This window comes from Penaeus japonicus, unplaced genomic scaffold (assembly GCF_977035675.1).
Source record: "Penaeus japonicus unplaced genomic scaffold, GWHDUDI00000001_assembly GWHDUDI00000013, whole genome shotgun sequence".
NCBI lineage: Eukaryota > Metazoa > Arthropoda > Malacostraca > Decapoda > Penaeidae > Penaeus > Penaeus japonicus.
In genome coordinates this window covers 5,489,063-5,514,405 of record NW_028234415.1, presented here as the reverse complement: position 1 = coordinate 5,514,405, position 25,343 = coordinate 5,489,063, and the positions used below count along the sequence as shown (strand labels likewise).

The window sequence follows — 25,343 nt, the reverse complement described above, 5'->3', positions numbered from 1 at the left end:
GAGAGGAGAGGGAGAGAGAGAGAGAGAGAGAGGGAGAGGAGAGAGGGAGGGAGAGGAGAAGAGAGAGGAGAGAGAGAGAGATGAGGGAGGGAGAGAGAGAGATGAGAGAGAGATAGAGATAGAGATAGAGATAGAGATAGAGAGAGAGAGAGAGAGAGAGAGAGAGAGAGAGAGAGAGAGAGAGAGAGAGAGAGAGAGAGAGAGAGAGAGAGACTCGGTCACTTCCTCCTCCCAACGCGGGATGCTGAGAGGAACGCCCACAACAGCGTCATTTTCTCTACCGCAGCCTCCGCGTACCTGCACAATCACCGTTACTGTTTTCTTACGATTCTTGGAAACTCGCACTTTCAACAGTGACTCAATTCAATGCGGACGCGAATATGACGAATACTTGACATATTAGTAAGTGATTTTGTTTATTGTACTTATGGCACCCAAGAGTCTAAAGGTTATCAGCATACATTTCCTTTTGAATCTCAGAATTATATAAACAAAATGCAAAGCCCCTTTAGTCGAAAACTGTACCACGATCAGCCTATATTCTGAGAAAATTCAGGATTAAAAGTACTCGACATGGCATGATTCCTACAACTTTTCATTAAATTCATAACTCAGTTTAGATAATGTCTTTAAAAAAAAGAGAGAGGAGAGCAGAAGAGAGTAGATGACAGAATGGGTTAGAATAGAAGCCGAACACGAAATTCCTCCGTCACACCCTCTGCGCAAGCCGCAATTAGCAACTGTTCCATAGCCAGCTAGCCGTCGTTACGGACACCGCATCACTAGCTCACTCTCACTAACACCAGATAATTCTCTTCGCCTAGAACCGCATCTCCACCACATCTCCGACCGCTCGTTCTTCCAGCGTTTCCTCAGCTTACTTCTTTATTGTCTCATCCTTCTTTCATGTTGCGTGTGGATAAGGAGTCTTGTTTTATCTACCATCTCTTCTTCGACTCCCACTGATTCATTTCTTCCTTTTTTCTTCCCTTTTCACCTTTTCTCCCTGTCCGCGGAAGTCCATTTCCATTATCATTCCCTCCCATCCTCTTGCTTGCAACGGTCTGCACACAGATAGACACGCGGTTGAGTAAGAGTGAGCACTAGTGTGAGGACGCGTGCAGTTGTAAGTAAGTGTGACTGCCAGGGTGAATGAATCTCATCGACCGAGTTCTTTGTTCGTGCAGATATTGGCGAAGGGCGAGAGAACAGTTGCCATTCATTATTCACTCTGGGTTCGTTGGCATGTTACCGAGTTGAAGTTGCAAATGAGTGCGTGCGTGCGTGCGTGCGCACAAACTGAAGAATGGCAAGTGGTAGGTAGGCGAAGACTCGTGTATCATCACAGTCACTCGACACCGCGTCGCCAGTCACTCCAGCAACACCGCACTCGGCTAGATAGCGATCTCGTGAACACACTGCGCCACCATGATGCATGTACGCTACAGGAACCTTGCTAAAAATGAATATGCTTTCACTGATGCAAATTAGTTTGCATTCGTACTCTCTCTGAGTGCATACTGGCACTCGCACATGACACAAGCGTGTCTGAGTGACAGAGTGAATAAAAGGAAGCGAGTGTGACTATATGAGTGAATGATTAAGTGAGTGAGCGAGTGTGACTATATAAGTGAATGAGTGAAGGAGAGTGAGTAAGTGTGAGTATAAATGTGTGTGTGTGTGAGTGTGAGTGTGAGTGTGTGTGCGCGCGTGCGCGTACGTGTACATGTGCGTGTGTGCGTGTGCGCGCGCCCCAACCTATGTTCGTTCGACGTGCACAAAGCTAAGCACGCACCCGCGAGAGGTCATCACACTAACTGTAAACCTACACCGACATTATCCGCACCTGAGCGCTAACACTGCACCTGGCAGCCCCATCCCCGCGAGTGACACAAGCACCGCGGGTCTTTTCGGAGCCATCCTGATCTATTTCAACATCCGCAGTTTATGTGCTTTTCCATTCACTGCCGATAATGCGGGTCATCCCCACCCCCTCCCAATCATTCTAATCCGCACTGTACACTCCAATGGGAATATCAGCGAACAAAAACAAACAAAATAACGTGCATAAAGACCTTATGAAACACAGCCACAATAAAAGAGGGACAAGAAACAGTGATGTTTAAAGTCGGACAAGACTCCTCGACAGAAGATAAAAATTAATATCAATAATAAATGATGAAATAGGTACAGGACTTGATCAAAAGGCAAAATCGGGAATCGGCGGGAATTCTTTAAATAAAAATAATATCAAATAACATAAAAGGATCTGGATTCGCGGAATGAATAAATACCATTATGGTTGTAACACCGTTAATAATGCCTTACTAACCTCTGCAGGTCACTTGCTGGTATTGAGTCATTCTACATGATATACATAAACATCAAACATCAAACACACACTAACACACGCGTGTATAAGTCAAGTATGTGTGGATGTATATGAATAAGAATATGAATATGAATATGTAAGTATGCGTTTATATATATATATGTATGTGTGCGTTTTGTATGTATATATATATATATATATATATATATATATATATATATATATATATATATATGTATGTGTGCGTTTATTTATATATATACATATATATACATATATATATACATAAATATATACATATATATATACACACATACACACACATATACACACACACACACACACACACACACACACACACACACACACACACACACACACACACACACACACACACACACACACACATATACATACAAACATTTTATATATATATATATACATATATATATACAGTACATATATATACATATACATATATATACACATATACATAAATATATATACATACATATATATATATATATATATATATATATATATATATATACATACATATATATATACATATATACATATACATATATATATAAATATATATATATACATATATATACATATATATACACATATATACACATATATACATATACATACATATACATATATATACATATACATATATATATACATATATAAACATATATGTACACACACACACACACATATTATTATATATATAACAAGTCGTCGAGGAAGAGATGGGGAATGGGAGAGCAGGGAAAGGAACAGCCCGAGGAAAAGAGTAAATGCAAGTGTAAGAACCGAATTAAGGAGCAGAAAGCGAGGGAAATCTTGGAGGAGAATGACAAAGAAGAGGGACTGGAGAGATGAACGGTTAATCTACACTCTTAATCTCTCGGGGGAGCGAAAGGAAGGGGAGTCACAGATATGGTCCTCTTTTCAAATTCCGACGTCGGCTGAGTCATGGTATGCAGAGGGTTTCTTTACGCGAATCTCCAGGAAATCCCTTCATACCCACCCGCCCGCCTTGAGGCGCTATCAAAACACAGGCGAGGCGGCTGACACCCACGCCCATCCAGGGTCGCTCCGCACGCCAAGGGTCGTCTAAGGTCGTGCCCAGGAACCGGGTCGTATATAGTAGCGCGGAGTAGCGGCGCAGGCGGGACTCTATTGGCTCTAACTGGTGCAGCCTTCTATTAGCTGTCGATAGGAAGTAACCGGAGTCGACAAAGCCGGCCGCCACACGTAACCGTAGAAGGCCCTAGAGATTAGGCTCACGGATCAAACTTGTTCCAAGGAGCGGGCCAGCCATCTTTATCGCCGAGTGCCACGTCACCTGAGCCGCACCAGCGAACACTCTGTTGCATCACCTAGCTAAGTTTATCAGTGCGAAACTTAAATGACATTAATCAAGGGTGCCAGCCGTAGGTCACCATGTCGATTTATGGGGTTCCTTTTGCCAGGCGTAGAGAAGTACCATGGACTACAATATATTGCCTCCCAGTCTCTCATCCCACCGTTGTATCACAGACCGCAAGTGAGTGACAACGACAAAATAAATCACGGAGAAAAAGAGATAAGATTTAACAACTGAAGAGTGCACCGATCTGCCTACTTCCCTTTCCAAACCTCCTCCCAATTCCAACTAAACCCCCTAAAAGGCAGGCTACCTTCCTTTGATACCCAGTGAAATCTCTGGCCCCAATGACTACCATCAGCCATCAAGACCAACCACAACAACACTCTCCAACAACAACACCCTCCAATAACAATAAACCATAATAATAATAACATTAGGAAGCCTCGTCCGCACTCGACGACGCCCTAATGCCGCTGTGCCGTGCCCGGGGCCATCACGGCACTCCGCGGGGAGGGCTCGTTGCCAACGCAATTAGCACCATACTCGCGCCGCCCATTACCGCAAAGATAAGGATAAAAAGTTAGTGGTGGAAAAAGGTAAACAAGACATAACGAGCTGCGACACACAGCAAAATAAACACGTGGTAAAATGCAAAAAAAAATAACCGGTGCGCGCACACGCACACACGCAGGCAGGAACGCACACACACGCACACGCACGCACACACACACACACACACACGCACACGCACACGCACACGCACACGCACAAGCACACGCACACGCACACGCACACGCACACGCACACAAACACACACACACACATATATATATATATATATATATATATATATATATATATATATATATATATATATATATATATATATAAAGGCACCAATGATTCGGAACAACACCAGAGTCCCTGGGCTTGTTTGTTTGCTAAAAGTTGCATTCCTTCCTTAACGAGGATAAAACTAGGATAGATAATAAACAATACTTACTGACCACTTAAAACACCCAAACACCCTAGAAGCCAAACAACAGCGGGAGGAATCCGACCTCCTGGCCCGAGCTCGTACTTGAACTTCCTTCGATCTTGCAGTCAAGAGGAAACCAAACAAAAATATCACTTTCCACTTTCCACTTTGAAGTCAACTATATATAACTTCCTTATTCAGTTTCGCAAGCATTCTCATTAAAATAAAATCAAAGTCGTTTCAAGGAAAGGCTAATTCGCGAATTCGGGAGCTTTAAGAAAAAAAAATATTTCACAAAACATTTGGAAAAAATAAAAATAAAAATATTATCATACTACGAAATGAAGACAAGCATCACGCAGGAGAAAAATACACAAGCATCACCCAGTCAAAAAAAAAAAAAAAAAAAAAAACACAGAACAGGAAATTTTCATCATCATGAAGGAATGAAGCAAAAACCTCACCAACCGCGAGAAAGGAAGGGGAAAAATAGCTTATTCCCTCATGAATCCCTCCCGTCCTCTAACGAGTCCTTCGCGAGACCTAATATGGGTCGCCCCCTATTTCCTGTCCTCTTATCCGTCTCCAATCTCGGCTCCCCTAAATGCGACTAAGCATCTCCTTCCCCAAGGCGACCTGCATCTTCCCGATGACTCTCAAAGGGCGAATTACTCTTGCGTGTCACACTGGAGTGACATCCACTCAGGGCGTCCCTCTAACGAAATTAGGAAGGCAAAAGGGAAGGCCATTGTAAGAAGAAAGCCAAAAGGCGAGCTGATCATGTCTGCACAATAAACAGATAAATAATGGGACGAAGATATATATAAAGGGACAAAAGAAAAAGACCTGAAAGGGAAAAGGACCGGTGGGCGCGTGTTATCGTATGCGAAGGTACCCCGAGGGCGGCGGCAACCGCGCTCAGGGGTGTACGATGTCCGAGGCTGTCACTCACACTGTTCGTCACTCCGCCCATGCCACTCCATCGCATGATCCAACGATCGCTCTACTCGAATGCGTGCTCTCGCGTACCAAAATAAACAATCATGGCTCTACCAAAAATATTTACACCACTCGCTTGAGTTTGACTTTTTTTTATCCTCCGTGACGATCGAAAGTTACAGAAAAATTCAATGAACCTCGACTCCTACCGATAGGAGAACCCGTGCCTGACGCCTCATAACCTACATGTGTCTCCTCCGTTTCTCCGCACAGTAAAAAAAAAATATATATATATATAAAGCGGTAGAGCGGGGAGGCGAAAGGAGGGAGCAGGGGTTGGAGGAGGGGGGGGGGGAGGCAGAGGGAGACACACCCCAGGACGCGTGCTCAACACAGATGATCATGATACGTCACATGCTCTGCTTCCCCTTGATGAATCAGCGAACCCGCGAGCGAGGTGAGTGGGGGAGGTGAGTGAGTGAGTGAGTGAGTGAGTGAGTGAGTGAGTGAGTGAGTGAGTGAGTGAGTGAGTGAGTGAGTGAGTGAGTGAGTGAGTGAGTGAGTGAGTGAGTGAGTACCTGAGTGTCTGGCAGCTTCGATTCCAACCCGACGGATTCACAGGACCCGGGATACACTCTAAGATAGATTCCAATATCCGAGGTGTAATCATACCCCCACCTTCTTGAATGTCCCGATATGTGTTACGTTCCGAGTCGATCAGACGGAGGCAGAACCTTGACTCAGAATGTACTCTTGTTCTGTCGTCACGTGGTTTGGTAGGCTTACTTGAGCGCGTATAGCCGTTAGTTTGAAGTGAGAACGACATTGATCCCTTTCGATTAACGAGATTACAAATGATCGGTGTAGAGTTAATCTCCGTAGCATTCAAATGAATCTGCCTCGTCAGTCTTTAATCTGATTAGAAAATGATGCTGGTGTCATGTCATGTCATTCTATCATGTCCTTCTGTCGGGTGATTTTCTTTGTTTTGTTCTTTTTTTATATCTTCTCCCTTTTCTCACGCTGTAGGTTTCCCGAAGATCCGGACTGATGTGGTAACGAGGAATACATATGTGCCACAGGTGTTCCCCTCCGCCATGTCCCACCTTCCCTACTTTCAGACAAAAGCATGTACACACGCATCCGCTAGGCTACACATGCACATGCACACAGACATCTGTAAATCTTGTAGACGTATAATATACTAGTTGGCAAACGCAAACGCACAAATGCACATAAAAATATGAATACACACACCGACGCATACACACATAAACACAAACACAAAACACTAAAAAAAAAGTACCTGGCGTATATCACGAGAGTAAGCATACCAGTCCCGTACCGCCTCACCCCGCCAAGAACAGGTTCCAGAGCTAAAGGCACGTAATTCACCTGCTATTTACATTCTGTTACTCTCAGCGGCCGACTCAACCTGTCGGCATTACACACACTGCAGTGAACTGGAGCGTGCCTTTTGTACTTGGTCTTCATAGAAAATATTTATTTCTTCAAGACCACGTGCATTTCTTTGAGAACTAGGACTATTAAGTAAAATTTCGTCATAAGGATAAGGGATGCATACTACGTACTTAACCCTTCTAATAAACGCAATTTCAGTTTCCATAACTATAGCATGTGACTTATGGATGCCATGGATGTTTCCTTTCGCAAAAGCCTTAAAGTTCCTGTATCCCTGTGTATCTCTTCAAAATTCACGTTAAATCACTTTGGTTCAGACGGCGATAACATGCGCAATGTACCAGGATATGACGAAATCCTTTCCTCACTCACTACTCCTCCGCCATTAAATGCTGAAATGGTTAGCGAGAGCGCAAAAGCTCGCGAGCTCTGCGGATCAGATTACCGTAAGCTCCATTTAAACAGAAAATGCAGTATCAAATGCTTACCAGTGTAATAATCCTGACGACCGCCGGGGGCAGTTGCAATTCATCTCAACAAACATTAAATGGGTCGACTGTATTTTACCAGTGAAAGAAAAGCAATATATTATTTCCTCTGTTATACAAAAACTCACAGAATGAGCTACGTCCCCCCCCCCTCCTCCCGTGAGGAATGCACAAAAATCTGCAAGTGAGGCGTAGGGCGGCCTCGACCCCCCCCTCCCACCATCCCCTTCCTGGCGCGAAGCTCAGGCCGAGGAATGAGGAGGAGGCTCCGGCGGACTATCAAATTACTGCCTCTCAGGATCAGCTCATCGCCGACCGCAGTCGCCAAGAGACCCACTCTTGCCCAGCCCTTTCTCACTCTTTTTTTCGGTCAGCGTGAGAAGGCTGCGTTAACTTGGATCCGCCTCCGACCGCACCTTTGCATGACCAACATCGGGTTTCTGTTGCATTATACCTTGCTACAGCAGCAAATGTCAAACGTGACCAGGAAGCTGTCAGGTTTGTGAATTCAAAATGATGAGCACGCAATAACGAGTTCGCATTATGCGATGGCACGCACAGTGATGCAACCACGTGTGCCGTACACGTGCGAAGGTGTGGTGGACAAGACACTCCCTCACCTCTTCGCCACCATCATGCACCGGGACACATGTTTAAAAACTACCTTTTCACCTCGCTACTTTTAACAATAATAAAAAAAAACGAGATCAATCATATTCAACACCGGAATCAAAATCACCAACGCAACAGCAATTCAACATACAAACAAGACCCAAATAAAACACCGACTAACGACGAGAAAAACACATCAACACGACCCTAAACAACCACACCATCGCCGGCAAAAACAACCAAAGCACAGAGTCCGACACACCATAAGCAACTAAACGCAACGCGCTTGATACAACGTGGAATGTAGCCTCTGATTCCCGCTTGTGTTTACTCGCGGCCTCATAAGGTCAAGGCTACAAATTTGGGCTTACTAGTAGAAAAGAAAGAAAGAGACAAAGAAGGAGAATGAGGAAGGGGGAATGAACGGAAGGAGGGCGGAAGAGGAGGAGGGTCTGGCATACATTATAATATATATATATATATATATATATATATATATATATATATATATAAATATATATATATATATATATATTGTATAACTTACAAACAGACAATATGATTTGGTTGATAACGGCAAAAAAAAAATAATAATAATAATAAAAATAAGGGAAACGGATAAAAAGAGGCAGGGAAGAAGGAAAACATCAAAGCAAGAACAAGAAAAAAATAACACGAAAAGAAGAAAAAAAAGGAAACGAAACGAAGAAAAATCGCTGGCGAAGACGGCGATAACGATGGAGGAAGAACAAGCACAAAGACAACAGCGCACGAGCAAGCAAAGCAAGCAGAACAAGCACAGGAGTCTCCCGCCCCTCAGCCACCACCTCAGGGAACAACAAACTCATCAGCCTATCATTACTGCCATTACTCTCTAACGAATATTACATCTTCATCACACGAACGCGCTTGAAGACACAAGAAATCCCCTCGTGACGTCACGAATGATTGCGTCTTTAAGACACACGTCGCTGAACCTTCACATGGTAGGCGGCTTATCCAAGGCTTATCTCGGTCCATGGACTACAAAGATATGAAAGGGGGAAGACACGAAAACAAATGAGGGAGGGGGTGCGGAAAAAGCAAGGGAGGGGAAGGAAAGATGGAGTGGGAGGGGAAGGGGGGAGGGGGGAATCAATATGGAGAAAACAAGTAGGAGGGAGAGGGAGAGGGAGAGGGAGAGGGAGAAGGGGAGGGAGGGAGAAGGGGAGGGAGGGAGGGAGGGAGAGAGAGAGAGAGAGAGAGAGAGAGAGAGAGAGAGAGAGAGAGAGAGGCGAGGGAAAAAGAGAGAGAGAGAGAGAGAGAGAGAGAGAGAGAGAGAGAGAGAGAGAGAGAGAGAGAGAGAGAGAGAGAGAGAGAGAGAAGGGGGGTTAACCAGTTGAAGTTGCTGCAATAGCCTTCCTTTCGCCATGAGGGATCGGGCTGGGAGGGGCGGAGAGAGCCAAAGAGGGGTGGAGGGAGAGCAAGGAGGGGTGGAGGGAGAGCCACCGGAGTCTCTTGGATTCACCTCTTTAATCCTCGACCGCCCACGACCTTGCTCCTCGTGCGTGCGTGCGTGGGCGGGCCCTGGAGAGATGTAAGGGCAACGTGGGAGGGGTGCGACCTAGACACACGAGCGCCAGCGACGCGATAGAGGGCCTCTCCGTGGGCGTATTTCATGTGGGTGGCGCAACGAGGTTACGTGGCCGGGACAGGGCGAGATAAGGTCAGAGGTGGGGGGGGGCGTATGGCAAGGGAGCTATAAAGAAAATACGGGGGAAGCAGTTAGTGGAGGAGGGAGGGGGGGGGAGGCAGGACCACAAAAGGATGTGGAAACGGGAGGATTTGGGAAAGGGAGAGGGGAGTGTAGAGAAGAGGAGAAAGAGGAAAAGCGGGAAAAAAAGGAAGGCGTGAGGATAGGGGGAAGAAGGGGAGAGAGGAGGAAGGCTTAAAGATAGGGGAAGGGGAAGGGGATGGGGAAGGGGAAGGGGAAGGGGAAGGGGAAGGGGAAGGGGAAGGGGAAGGGGAAGGGGAAGGGGAAGGGGAAGGGGATGGGGATGGGGATGGGGGTGGTGGTAGGGGTACGGGAAGGGAGAGGGGAAGGGGAAGGAGAAGGGGGAAAAAGGAGAAAGACTTAATGAAGAAAGAGGAAAAGAGGAGTAAGGGAAAGGGGAAAAGAGGAGAAAGGCTTAAGGAAGGGGAAGGGGAAGAAGAAAGAGAAAGAGAAAGAGAAGGAGAAGGAGAAGGGGAAGGGGAAAGGGATGAGGAAGGGGAGAGGGAAAGGGGAAAAGAGGAGTTAGGCGTGAGGATAGGGGAAAGGGGAAGAGAGAAGGGGAAGAGAGTGAAGTTGTGTGGGCGGCCCATCAAGGATCAATAACTCAACCATTCTTCCGTCGTTGGTTTCGGGCAAAAGGGATAAGGATAAGTAAATGAGGATCAAGAGAAGGGAAAATGATCCTGGCAAGAAAGGGATGGAGGAAAAAATGTATGCGAAGACACTCAGGGAGCGCACGTCTGGCAAACACAGAGAAATGAGAGTGGAAGATGATATAAATGGTCATCAGAATGTGCAAGTCATGAAGGGAGAAAGGAAACATTAACGTAAAAAAAAAAATGTATATACAGAGACAGAATAAAACACACGCCCACACCTACCCACCCATACCCACACCCACACCCACACATATTCTACCTACCTACAAATCAATCTGCATGAGAGTTAAAAAAAAGAGAATCAAATGGGGTGGGGAAGGGGTACGGGGAAGGGATTTACAGAGAAAGAAACAAAGGTTGTCGAGAACGTATCAATCAGTCAGGATCGTCACGGTCAGTCTGCGTAATGGTGGAATGATCAGGAGAACGTCGAGTCATCGCCAACGAAATCATCGGAAATGCAGTCCACCAACGGCCACTTCTATTCTGTTTTGAATCCTTTCCGGTAAGTGTTCAATGGTTTCTAATTATAAACATATAGAAAAAACACTCTAAAGATGACTGACGGGGAAATTGGGGGAAGGGGAAGGTAAAATGGGCTAAAAAAAAAAAAAAAAAAAAGTGGGAGAAAGGGGAAGGGGGGAGGGGGAGCCAAAGAGAGAGATGGGGTAGTGAGTGGTAGGGAGGTGGGGGGGGGAGAGAAGGAAAGGTCATGCAGGATCAATAAAGGTGAGGATCAGACGGCATTATAAACAGCCTGTGTCCTCTCCCCGGGGCAAACACATCCTACAGCGTCCCCGGCCTACAATCCTTCTCATGTTGCTTGGTTTTGCTACCCTGCCCTGAAACGCGATCGCCGATTTAATATACGCCAAGATACGCTCGTCGGGATCCATTACGCTCCGGGAAGCAACGCTACACCTCATTTGCATTTTAAATCGCCCTCGAATCATGCACTAAAAGCAATCGCCGGCGCCACCAGAGATAGGAACGCCAGCAGGAGAGGAGGTTCAGGAGTAAATTCCGAATGGGAACTTTCCTTCAACCCTGAAGACCCAAGAGGAAGAAGGTGGTCATCGAAAGGCATCCTAGGCAAATCGTACCTACAGGAAAGCCTTTTAGTGTTTTACTGAGACGGACTCTCTTAAGGACTGACGGCCGTGACAGTTCTACTCTTAAGAGGGCACGCCAGCCTTGCTAGACCGGCACTCTGTACAGTGTTAACTTTTCGCCTCTGGGGGAGACCGTGGCACTGTTCATGGTGCCAAGATTGGTGATGGCAGCTGCTAAGAAGCGGTCAAGAAGAATGGTTGTCACTGGTCAAGCGGGCAAGAAAAATGTGCTGCCAAAGGGACATGGACAAGACGAACGTGTTGGTAATAGCCAGATGGGCCTGAAGAATATGATATTAACCGTGGTCGCGAGGAGCAAGAAAAGGACACGGAGACGGAGTAGAAAGAAGAGGAGGAGGCGAAGGAGAAAGGAGGAGGAGGAGATGGAGGAGGAGAAGGAGGAGGAGAAGGAGGAGGAGGTAGTGAAGGAGGAGGTAGTGGAGGAGGAGGAGGTAGTGGAGGAGGAGGAGGTAGTGGAGGAGGAGGAGGTAGTGGAGGAGGAGGTAGTGGAGGAGGAGGTAGTGGAGGAGGAGGTAGTGGAGAAGGAGGAGGAGGAGGTAGTGGATGCGGAGGAGTAGGAGGAGGGGGTAGTGGAGGAGGAGGAGGAGGAGGGGGTAGTGGAGGAGGAGGAGGTAGTGGAGAAGGAGGTGGTAGTGGAGGAGGAGGAGGTGGTAGTGGAGGAGGAGGAGGAGGTAGTGGAGGAGGAGGAGGAGGTAGTGGAGGAGGAGGTAATGGAGGAGGAGGAGGAAGTAGTGGAGAAGGAGGAGGAGGTAGTGGAGGAGGAGGAGGTAATGGAGGAGGTAGTGGAGAAGGAGGAGGTAGTGGAGGAGGAGGAGGAGGTAGTGGAGGAGGAGGAGGAGGTAGTGGAGGAGGAGGAGGAGGTAGTGGAGGAGGAGGAGGTAGTGGAGGAGGAGGAGGTAATGGAGGAGGAGGAGGAGTAGTGGTGGAGGAGGAGGAGGAGGAGGAGGAGGAGGAGGAGGGGGGGGGAGGGGGAGGGGGAGAAGAAGAAGGAGAGGAAGAGGAAAAGGAAGAAGAAAAAGAAAAAGAAAAAGAAAAAGAAGGAGGAGGAGGAGAAGGAGGCGGAGAAGAAACAGAAGAGGATAAAAAAGGAAGAAGAAGCATGAGATTCTTCGAAAATAAGAAGCGGACAGGTGGTTTGCTTGGTTGCTGGAGAAAGGTTTAGGGGATAATCAATAAGCTCTAGATGGAGAGACAGCTTTCCCGGGTTCCCAGCTGGCCATTACAAGGTGTGACAGATGGAGGGTGGGGTTAAGGGACATTAGGCATAATGATGATGACATATATCTTCTTCCAGTCATTAATCTTGTCGAAAATCATTAAAAAGAAGAAATCAACTCATACCGAAAGCTTCGAGTTCGGTTAGTGTCTCGCCCTCGCCCCCCAGCCCACCCCAGCTCACCCCTGCCCCACCCTACCTACCCCTCAGTCACGTCCGCTAGGGGTCTGACGCACATATGTTTTCCTCAAGAATAAAAGTAACTCTCGAGGAATAGCAAACAAGTTTCCCTCCACCCAAAATAGTAAAAGAATAAACATATCTGGCAACTACAAGCCCAGTCTAGCATTTCCTATTTTTACGCTGCAGTATCCTTCGCAAGGCCCTCTCGATTATTACACAGCCTTGTAGATCATAAATGATAAACCGGAACACAGGCTGTACTTTATCACGTCATCAAAGGACCGCGGGGTGATATGCATTAGATAACCAAATCTTTATAAAAAAAAAATGCAGTAAATACATTCATTTCCACCTAGCCCACTGCTCGGTAAATAAATAAAGAAACTACGAGGAACACCGCCCGGCTTAGCCCTGGAGCCAAGTGGGCGCGGTCGCCTCGCTCCCCACAGTCCTGGTCGCCCAAGAAGACTTAGAAAGGCTTGAATCATTAGCACTGCACAGGCAAGCAGAGCAGTTGAACCTGCACTGCTTTTATTTTCATTATACTCCCCACTAACAGAGCCTTCCCCCCTGCTTGCTCTAAGGAATGTCACGCTAGAAGAACATAATATACTCTTAATTAATACCGCATCCAGTCGGATTCACGTGAAAACATGGCGTATTGTATTGCCAGGGAAGTCTGAATACAGTATCGGTGTAAATACAAAATAACTAAAGAATCAGTGTGAACTTTAGAGAGACACATATCTTCATAAATCTAATCAATACCAAACTGACAATATTTGCAAAATAAATCCCGAAAAATATATCTTGGAAAAAAATAACTACAAAATGGAAACTAAAACACAAAGCAGTCCACAAAAAATGTGTGGTACTGAAGAGCTATATTTATAGAGTACAAAAACACTCGTCTTATAGCCTCTTCGACGCAATCTCGACCTGAACCTGTCACATTCGACAGGTCTTAATCGTGTTCAGCCTCCGCAAATATGCAACGGAGAGTCGAATAGAAGGGCGTGTCAGTTGTGTTTACTTACAAGGCCCTTGATGTTTCTTTTACTGATCCCTCTTTATTTTGATATCTCTTGTGTTCAATTTTGTGCTTCTTTTGTACACTACTTGGCTCAAGGTAAAACCACGTTTCTTCGACGATATTCATCACATAGTACGAGCGGTTGTGAGTGAGTGAGTGAGTGAGTGAGTGAGTGAGTGAGTGAGTGAGTGAGCGAGTGAGTGAGTGAGTCAAGAGAGATGAGAGAGAGAGATGAGAGAGAGAGATGAGAGAGAGAGAGGGGAGGGAGAGGAGAGAGAGAGAGAGAGAGAGAGAGAGAGAGAGAGAGAGAGAGAGAGAGAGAGAGAGAGAGAGAGAGAGAGAGAGAGAGAGAAAGCGAGAGAGAGAAAGTGAGAGAGAGAAAGCGAGAGAGAGAAAGAGAGAAAAATAGAAATAGAAATAGAAAGAGAAAGAGAAAGAGAGAGAGAGGAGAGAGAAGAGACAAAGAAAGAGAAAAAAAGAAAGAGAGAGAGAGCAGTATCGAAGAAGGCAATGTTCATCAGTCATACGTAATCTCCCGGCCGTCAGCCACCGTGTCCTCCCATGGTTCGGCGCCCACGAGCTACTCCCCCGACGAAAGGGGGACTTTAGCAATCGTATGTATGTCAACGTTTCCGGTGAACGCAGACTGCATCACGTCCGTCTGTCGTGCCATCGTCTTGTGTGACTGAGGTTATTATCTTATATCAATGGAATGAAACGTAAACTCCGTCAACCAAGGAATAATTAAGAATTTACTTTCATTCTAAAGATATAGAATTACAAAGGTATATAATATGAAGAATCTACTTTCATTCTCTAGAGATAAGACAATAAAGATGAATATTATGTAGAATCTACTTTCTTTCACTCTATAGATTTAGAATACGTATGTTTAATATAGTCTACTCAAAATCCCTAACGCCGGAATACTTGTTTGTTTGTTTGTTTGTTGTTGATGGAACCTTTGAATTCATGAAGCTAGCAGAGCCAACGGACCAGCACTTCGCTAACGACCTGGGCTAATGGTACGGAACTTGTCCCGTTCCTACCCTCGCCTTCCTCAGGGCCGTCACGCACACACGCCCCGCCCCCTTTTCGAAATGCTCTCCTTTCCCTTGGTGACCAAGTGGCTCGCTCTCTCTCTCTCTCTCTCTCTCTCTCTCTCTCTCTATATATATATATATATATATATATATATATATATATATATATATCTTTCTCTTTCTCTCTTTCTCTCTTTCTCTCTCTCTCTCTCTTTCTCTCTTTCTCTCTCTCTCTCTCTCTATATATATATATATATTTCTCTCTATTTCTCTCTATTTCTCTCTATTTCTCTCTCTCTCTTTCTCTCTCTAACCTCTAACCTTTCGGCTCACTCACTCGTCCGAATATATATATATATACATGCAAGCGCATCCGGACATCCTCGTAACCGCTCCTGCAGCACGAATCATCAGCGGCTTCAGGGCCGAGAGCAGCAACGACCGAAGGGCTCTCGGGGCGGTCTCGGGCCTCCGCTTCCTGCGCCCGAAGCCTCCCTGCAGGTAACAAGAGCCGCTGCTACGCCCGAGGCCATCCTAGACCCGTACCCTCCCCCATCCCTCCCCCACCGGCGTGGCTGTGTGTCAAGTGCACTCCTTCACTCTCTCCATGTACCCTTCACCCATCCTATCCTCCCCTGACCCCCTTCCCTTCCCTCCCCTCCGGCCCCCTTCGGCCCCCTCCGGCCCCCTTCCACCCCTATCCATCCCCTCCACCCCCACACCTCCACCCACGCATTATCATTAGCCTTCCCAAAGAGCTTCCCATTGTTAGGCAGAAGCACTCACGGTCACGAAATGGCAGAAAAGCATAACAATCTTTTTTTCCTTGCATGACTCTGAGCGTTTGGTTCTTCGCGCGTGTCTACTCTTACGCTGCGTCGTCTGCCTGGCTTGGCTGGTCGCTGGACGCCATCGGTACTCACCTGCAAAGAAAAAAAAAAAATTGATTTTAGACAACGTCGAATACAAATGCGAACGTATGAATTCACATGCTTGCAATATTTAAGAAAAAAATAAGCACACAAGCCTTATGCGTAAATGCATATTCTGTGTGTGTGATATGTGTGGTGTGTTGTGTGAGTGAGTGAATGGGTATGAGATGGATTAAGAGGAGACAGAAAGAAAGAAAGTGAGAGAGAGAGAGAGAGAGAGAGAGAGAGAGAGAGAGAGAGAGAGAGAGAGAGAGAGAGAGAGAGAGAGAGAGAGAGAGAGAGAGAGAGAGTGTGTGTGTGTGTGTGTGTGTGTGTGTGTGTGTGTGTGTGTGTGTGTGTGTGTGTGTGTGTGTGTGTGTGTGTGTGTGTGTGAGTGTGAGTACATAGTTGTGCATATAAATGTATGGAGGTAAATTACTATCACGTATGCATGGAATGTACATTTACTTGCGTGTCAACATGGCCAGGCAGATGAATCAATAATCACTCTCGTACGCATCCGCAAACTCAAATGCAAACACAGATAACAAACACACTTGCTTCTGTAAATTTCCCCAAGTTTACAGTGCTGTTGGCCGAGTTCCTCCAGAGAAGTCCGGCAAGAAACGCAAAGAGCCAAGATACAAAAAAAAAGAGAGCCACTCTCGGACAGATGTTCCCCCCTCCTTTTCTCTAGCGCAGACAAGAACCTGCTGAAGTTTTCGGAGTATTGCGTAAAAAAGGAGGGACAAAGAGAGAGAGAGAGAGAGAGAGAGAGAGAGAGAGAGAGAGAGAGAGAGAGAGAGAGAGAGAGAGAGAGAGAGAGAGAGAGAGAGAGAGAGAGAGAGAGAGAGCGAGAATGAGAGAGCGAGAATGAGAGAGCGCATGGAGCCGAGTTATAACAGACCATTTCCTATGACGTTGCAACTCCCTCTCCGACCCTTTTCCTTGAACTATCTGGGATTTGATAGCCGGTTGAATCCGCCGTGCGCGTTGGTATGCATAAACACAAACACATTCACATTTATATCCACACATATACCTGTGCACGCATACATACGCCGCACGCGCATACGCATACACACACACACACACACACACACACACACACACACACACACACACACACACACACACACACACACACACACACACACACACACACACACACACACACACATTTGCAAGTACTCAAAAAAACACATAAACATACACGCATGCGGCTTCATAAACATAATCCCACCCTTCCATCACGCGTCACACTCGCCCTGTCATACCTGCCCATCGCCACCTCCACCTCTACATACATACCCACCCACCCACCCACCCCCTCCCTCCTTCCTTCCTTCCTTCCCTCCCTCCCTCCCTCCCTCCCTCCCTCCCTCCCTCCCTCCCCCCCCCTCCTCCCTCCCTCCCTCCCCCTCCCTCCCTCTCTCTCCCACCCACCCTCCCCTCCCTCCCCTCCCTCCCTCATCCAGCCGGTAAAATTGCCAAGAAAAGAAAAACAAGGGTTAGCGGCGCCGGCCAACCCAAACAACCCAGCTTCAATATCTACCCACGCGTATCGCTCGTAGCCATAAAGAAATCCAACTGCAGGATCTGGCTATGGTTGCAGATTCAACAGTGGGCTCGTGATAATGCATGCGAAGTGGATGTGGAGGAAAGATTGGGATAGGATGGATAGAAGAGGGGATGGTGTAGGGGGAGGGGGGAGGGGGTGGAGGGGGAAGGGAGATGGTAGAAAAAGAGAGAAGAAGGACGGTGAAAGAATGAGGGGAGGGGGGAAGGGAGATGGAAGAAGGACGGTGAAAGAGGGAGGGGAGGGGGGAAGGGAGATGGCAGAAGGGGGAAGCAGGGGGCAGGACGGAGGAGAATGCATATCAACGTCACGATACTCGCACACGCCACCTTCGTCACCACACCCACATGCAGCTCCACCCCCCCCCCCCGCAGTCGGCCTTTCGAAAATAAAAATAGCTAATTCCTCGCTGCATAAACGCATCACAGTCATTACGGAATTGCATCATAACGTGCACGTAATTGCAATTCTAAAATCCGAATAAAAGTGTCAGGCGAGCGTGACAACCTGACAACAAGTGGGAGAGGTGGGGGTACGGACTTAACACGCAGGAGAGCTGCAACATTGATCAATATACAGATACTATGACGGTATCTGCATGCACATCCGGGTATGTTCATTGCGGAGGAGTAAGGGGTGAGGAAGACACATGAAAGCAATAAAAGTCATCTAAACACATTAATAAACAAAACCATAACAATTAATGGTTCGATCGGATGACCACTGGAGGTCCATTAGCAGTTCCATGGATTCTTTTCTGAACAAAATTACCATTACCAACGCCTGGAGTATCCTGATTATCCTACAGTATCCTGGAGTATCCTACAGAAGTGTCCATTATTCCATGATAGCACAAGTAGGTCAATTGTCTGATCGTAATGGTTTATGGTCTTGTTTCTGGCATTATCAACCATTAATCTCATGGCAGCGTTAAGAGTTTGTAATGAAAACAATAGACACCATCCTTCGTTAAAGTAAATTACAAAATCAATCCACTTTAAAACATGGGTTGAAACGATTCAAGGGGCGTATCAGCAATTCTTTTTTTTTTTCACCAGAAACGAAACTTGCCCTTCGGGTTCCCTCCCATTACCAAAATAAAACACTGGAATCTGTTGTTCTCCTGTCAGGAAACTGTACTTGATGTATCGGCAATCATCTTCATCTGCAACAATCATTGCGACCATTATCCAAGATCGTCAGAGCTCATCTTCAAACCAGTTCTTGGCTCTGGAGATCAAAGATTTCCCTCTGAGAGTTCCTTCTGGGAGAGCAAACGAAGATCCTCTGCCAGAGCCCCGGAGAACGAGAAGATTTCTGGGCCAACGCGGCACAATGGACTCTTCTTGCAAATACAACACAGGGATGTCAATATGACCATGCAGCTGAAACGCGCCTCGCCAAACAGCGGCTTTTATCTCCCTCCAGCGGCCACAAACAGTACGTGGCAGTTGGGGTCAAGCACACAGGTCTTGACAAACAATCAGTGTCGGCATTCAATCTGTTCCGTTCTCATCTTGCTAGCAACACTAGTATCAAGTGCAGGTATTCATCGTCCGAAATGGCTGTCTCGCACGTATTATCGCAGACTGTAAACGACGTATGTATATTTGTATATTTCAATGTACATGCTACGAAAATTCATTCCAGACCAAATATGTTTTTAAATCTATAACATGGTGAAATTTCAAAATAAACTATATACATTGAGGCTCCGACTGGTATGCCTTTCCTTACTTTCCAATGGCATTTGTGTCTGCTATTGGAAGGGAAATCGGGCTATTGGTCAAAAACCTTCCCTACCAACCTCGCAAATAGAAAAAAAAATTCCAAGAAATTTAAAAAAAACGAACAATATAAATCCACATGCTGCGTGATATCCCAAGACTGTCTCTCTTTCCGTATCTTCTAAGAGAACATTCATTACAAAAATAAAAATAAAAAAACGTATAAGCACATACTGTGGATACAAACAAAAATGAGGCTAGATAAGATAAATTTGATGCAGCAAAAATGGCGTGATATTTAGGATCAAGTTTCTCGCAAATCGTCAAGATAAGGTTGAAGAATCCCAAAAAAGTAAAAAAAAATAAAAAAATGAAATAAATAAAATTGCGACTGAGTCAATAACAGGACTCTTCCTGTTTTATATCCCGTTCCCATTATACAGCACGAGTTGGGAAGCCACCCTATGCATGGACTGGTGACCAACCGAAAAAGTAAAAGATCACTGGTACTCTTCCGGTACGAAATGTCAGTAATCACGACCCCAGCCCCACACACACCATCTGTCTCTGTCTGTCTATATATTATATATATATATATATATATATATATATATATATATATATATATATGTATGTATGTATGTATGTATGTATGTATGTATGTATGTATGTATGTATGTATATATGCATGCATGTATGTATATGTATGTATGTATATGTATGTGTATGTGTATGTGTATGTGTATGTGTACGTATATGTGTATGTGTATGTGTATGTATATATATATATATACACATATATATATATACATATATATATATATATATATATATATGTGTGTGTGTGTGTGTATATATACATATATGTATATGTATATGTATATATATATATATATATATATATATATATATATATATATATGTGTGTGTGTATATATGTATGTATGTATATATATATATATATATATATATATGTATATATCTTTTTCTTCCTTCTCTCCTCCGACCCCCAGCTCGTAAAAGACCAGCACTCCTGCAGCAAAACCTTTCCGTAAACTCATGATCCCCTGGCCCACGTTGTCAGCGTTTATCAATCAACAACACAAGCGAACTAATTTCTCCGTTGAATCTTTACGGCCTTTTCACTGCAGATCATTCAGCTTCATCTATCCAGTCATAGAATGTACTGTCACCTAGGCAACAGAGATTATAGTAAAGGATTATCAATACTCATTTCCAGGCGGCAGTTGTTGTCAGAGTGCGCCGCGCATCACCGGCCTCACGGATTCCGTTTTTTCCCTCTGGACTCCGCAGACTCCCGCAGCGACCCTTGGGACGCGCTACTTCATTAAAACATTCCCCGTTAGAAACTCGCCAACCGCATTCACGGATTCTTGCTTTTCACCTGCGCGAGGGTGGAAGGGGGAGAAAGAGGGCGGCGAGGGATAACGCGCGTCATAAAAAAGCTAGAAGTCATGCCGAGGATGTGATCGCCTTGACCTACATGCACGCAAGCAGCTTGCAGTCACGAGGGAAGAGCCGAAGTGGAGGACTAAGCACGGCAGACACGCAGAACACTATCTCATAAGGGTAAGAATCCAGTCATAAGCCCATAGGCAGCCCGCCACTATGTCCCTCCGCACGTGCGGGTTAACGCCCCGCAGACAGCTGCAGCGGCGGCATGACCGTGAAATCCTGCAGCAAACTCAGCCAGAGAGCCAGAGAGACATCTCAGCGACAAACTCAACAACAGTGAACATGTAAAACAAGCAACAAATATCGAGAACTAAAAATAGTAATATTTATGCCTATGCTTCCCTACACATCGTCGAAATCAGACGAAAATAATAAAGAGCTTTTGACGCTGTCTGTCAAACGTTGCGGGACAGACGGCGGCAGGCATCCATGTCCCTTCGGCCTCTCCTCCCACGCCCGCATCTTGGTTCTACGCCCGTCTCTCCCCTGCCGACTCTGAGATCTGGCACGTGTTTGCTTGCCTTCTGTGTATAGGTAGTGTCCTAAGACTTGTGTTTCCTTGCCTTCTGTGTATAGGTAGTGTCCTGAGACTTAAGTAATGTTTTTACCCTGCACTATCTCCCTGTTTAAGTCTATTAGTTGCCGGGACTCGGTGATCAATAGACCATGTACCCATTTTCTATCTCCTTTTCTCTATGTCTATACCTCTTTCTTTTACCCTATCCCCTCTTGCGTTTTGTTTTTCTCTTCTCTTATTCTTCTTCCCCATCATTCTAATCAATTTCATTTCAATCTTTTTCATAATATTGACTCATGCACAGATCAATAGGCCATCATAACCGAAGAAAAAAGGGTTCGCCATTGTCTTTGGTGGTAAAAATATCTTTGCAGAGGAAGTAGCTGTGTCATCGGTTGCACCTATTGTTTTGGAAGGCGTGGGACGTTGTGGGCGGTTGCAAGAGTGGCACATACTAATACAAACGCTCGCTAATCTACAGGGCCTTTGCAGGGGGCAGTAGAAGTGAACGGCATGACTGATTGTCAAAATGAAGCATACATGCATAAGTGTGTATAAGTGCGTGTGCGTGTGTGTGTGTGTGTCTGCGTGTATGTGCGTGTGACTGTGTGTGCATGTGCGTGTGCATGTGCGTGTGCGTGTGCGTGTGCGTGTGCGTGTGCATGTGTAAGTGCGTGTGCATGTGCAAGTGCGTGTGCAATTGCATGTGCAAGTGCGTGTGCAAGTGCGTATGCATGTGCGTGTGCGTGTGCGTGTGCGTGTGCGTGTGCGTGTGCATGTGCATGTCCAAGTGCGTGTGCATGTGCAAGTGCGTGTGCATGTGCAAGTGCATGTGCATGTGCATGTGCGTGTGTGCATTGTTCATGTATGCGCGCGAGCGCGTGTATGCCTTTTAATGTTTGCGTAGGGAAGGGGTTCGGGGGAGGTTTCAATGATCGTGATAAGATAGAGGGCTCAATAGAGGGCGGGGTCATGAGGCTACAACCATGGCCTTACACGCCCTAAAGAGAGGAAGCGAGAGACGCTGCAGGAGAGACAAACAGATAGCTCAACACTCCCATCCAAATTAAACTAAGCTCACCCTCGCATTCCTAAAGCCGATCAAAACCTCTCACATTCCTCCAATGAATCCAATTAAGGCTCAGTAGCGGTAATCAAAGCACGAGGATTTCAATAATGCCGAGCCGAATATTTGCAGCCGGCCAACGCCATTTCTGCTACCTGGCCGAGATTCCCGAGATACACAGTTCCCATAGGCGACATTCCCAACCTGGAAGTCCCTGGTACCTACGCTCTCATTTTTTCCAGCGCTAATGGTAGTCCCACGGCGGATATGCCTTACGCCCTCGTGTAACGTTTCTAAACGGTCTAACCAGACTGTTCCTCTACCGACTGGCTTGAGGGGCCGTCTTAAATCCGCTTGTTGTTATGTGTTCTGGATAATAAAAAATGTGTATTGATGGACAGGTAGAATAGGGCATTTATTTGGTTATACGACTGGCTTTGTTCTTCGTTTTAAATTCTAGGGTTAGGGTTGTTTGTCCATGTAGGTATAGATTAGCCAATAGAGAACTAGGGAAATAGACAATACAAATTTGACAATAAAAAATAAGCTGTTGGTGATTACTTTTATATGAGTCATAGCACATAGTATATCCATCGATATATATATATATATATATATATATATATATATATATAATATATATATATATAATATATGTATATAAATATATACATATATACACACACATACATTATTATACATATATATATATATATATATACATATATATATATATGTATATATTGTATATATATATATGTATGTACGTATATATATACATACACACAACATATATACATATATACATATATACTATATACTTATATATATATATATATATATATATATATATATTTATATATATATATATATATATATATATTATTATGTGTGTGTGTGTGTGTGTGTGTGTGTGTGTGTGTGTGTGTGTGTGTGTGTGTGTGTGGTGTGTGGTGTGTGGTGTGTGGTGTGTGGTGTGTGGTGTGTGGTGTGTGGTGTGTGGTGTGTGGTGTGTGGTGTGTGGTGTGTGGTGTGTGTGCAAGTGCCTTCATGTGTGTGTGGTGTGTGTGCGAGTCTCTTTATGTGTGTGTGTGTTTGTTTGTGTGTGCGAGTGTCTTTATGTGTGTGTGTGTGTTTGTTTGTGTACGTGTTTTCTCATGACAAGAGGGGACGAGAAATGTGCAATAGTTAGGTTCAAAATCATAACCCACCTACCATTCACAGGGCTTATCACCAAGACCAGTAGCCTACAAAAAAAGGGTCCTGTTAATGTTGTGCCTAGCCATAATTCCCAGAAATAAATAGGGACTGCGGAAGTGGAGCGAAGTGGCTCGAGGCGGCGATGGGAGGGAGTGAAATTGCTTAGGACGGCAGACGTGAAGTAACATTAGTCTAGCCTTGGGCGGCGGGCGACGAAAGACAGGATCACACTGACAGCCCCAGGTGTTGTTTCCTCCGCTGTTTACTAGAGTCCCAAGGCTCTTCTAAAAAGGGGGCTTCCCTGACCAGGTCTGGGCGCGTGCCGGCGAGGCGTCTGGCGGCAGGTCGAACAATGTTAGGTCTGATCCTAAGCATAGCCGTTCATTTTACAAATATTTAGCTCTGCCGAGGCATCTGCTCACTATTTACCCTTCTATTTTCCCATCCATGTGTGAGATAAAAGTTCGGTGTTAGTGTCAGGTGATGGCTGTAGTAGCTACGGGCGTGAGGCTGGGACGAGGACGAGAACGAGGGCGCGGGCGTGCGGGCCATGTTTGAAGCCTCGCGCGACGGCTAAATGAGGGTGTGGAAGAGTCCGAGGGCGCAGCGGCACCCCCACACAGGGCCGCTAATGCTCTGGTGATAACAGCAACCCTCTCTCCCCCGCACCCCTCGTCCTCGCCCTGACTGACACCAGCCGCCACTGCCATAAACCCCGCCTACATCTCACTACTAGACCTTAATCAATATGCCCTACGGACTGGCTGGCTATGCTCCCTGCATGAGCATGTAACGGGGCATGCATGACATTCTAGAAACAATGCATTCTGCCCCTACTCCTCTGGACATGATTTTCTCAGATTCTCTCATGGCTTTACAAATACGGATAGAAACCAGGTTTAGCCTTCATCTCAGTCACCAACTACACAGTCATAACTGCAATATCATTATCATCTTATTCGTCTTCTCTTTTCATTCTTTATGCATCCCCCCACCCCCCTGACGGACCTTCCCGTCCCCACACCAGACGCGAGTGACAACATCCTGACTCGGTTCCACCTCCTCCTCCTCCACCCCCACCCTACACCCACCTCTTCCCCTCCCCCTCCCCCTCCCCTTCCCACCACCCACACCCGGTATGCCTGAACTCTATTATTAAAATTGGACATGTACTCCTTCACCATCCGATGACGTCAGAAAAGGCTATAAATACGGTGAAAGAGTTCCCCCGCCACCCCCGAATACGATAGCTCGTAGGCCTATTTCACGGCTCCTCGCACCTTCTTTCTCCATTTCGATAGGCTAATCTTCACGGGCATTCACGCTTCTCCTCTCCATTGCAGCATTCAGGTGATTATGTATAGGCCTATTAACAAAAATATTAACCAAACTTCCAAATCCAAATCCAGATCCGAATCATCGTTATCGTCATCGTCGTCGTCATCGTCATCGTCATCGTCATCGTCATCGTCATCGTCATCGTCATCATCATCATCATCATCATCGTCATCATCATCATCACAATCACCATAATCATCACCATCATCCAAAAACATAAACAAATACGATCCCCAAGCTACAATAAATCCGGAAAAAAAAGGAGACACAGCATTCCAAAGGTTTTAAAAAAAAATCTAACCCGAAACAAACAAAAAAAAAAAAACACCAACAACAAAACATAAACAAAAACC

General features: G+C 45.7%; 1 protein-coding gene across 2 annotated transcripts in view; it reads right to left on the bottom strand.

The window, feature by feature from the left end:
• The window catches only part of LOC122258032 (rho GTPase-activating protein 10), a 100,878-nt gene that overhangs the window by 21,079 nt on the left and 54,456 nt on the right, over positions 1-25,343 (bottom strand). Inside the window, exon 2 of one of the 2 annotated variants that reach the window (XM_086543079.1) lies at positions 15,927-16,099. The exons of the other annotated variant lie outside the window; for it this stretch is intronic. Coding sequence (XP_086399205.1) covers positions 15,945-16,099 — 155 coding nt within the window. The 3' untranslated portion in view covers positions 15,927-15,944. Of the gene's footprint in view, positions 1-15,926; positions 16,100-25,343 lie in introns of those variants that run through there. 2 annotated transcript variants of the gene reach the window in all.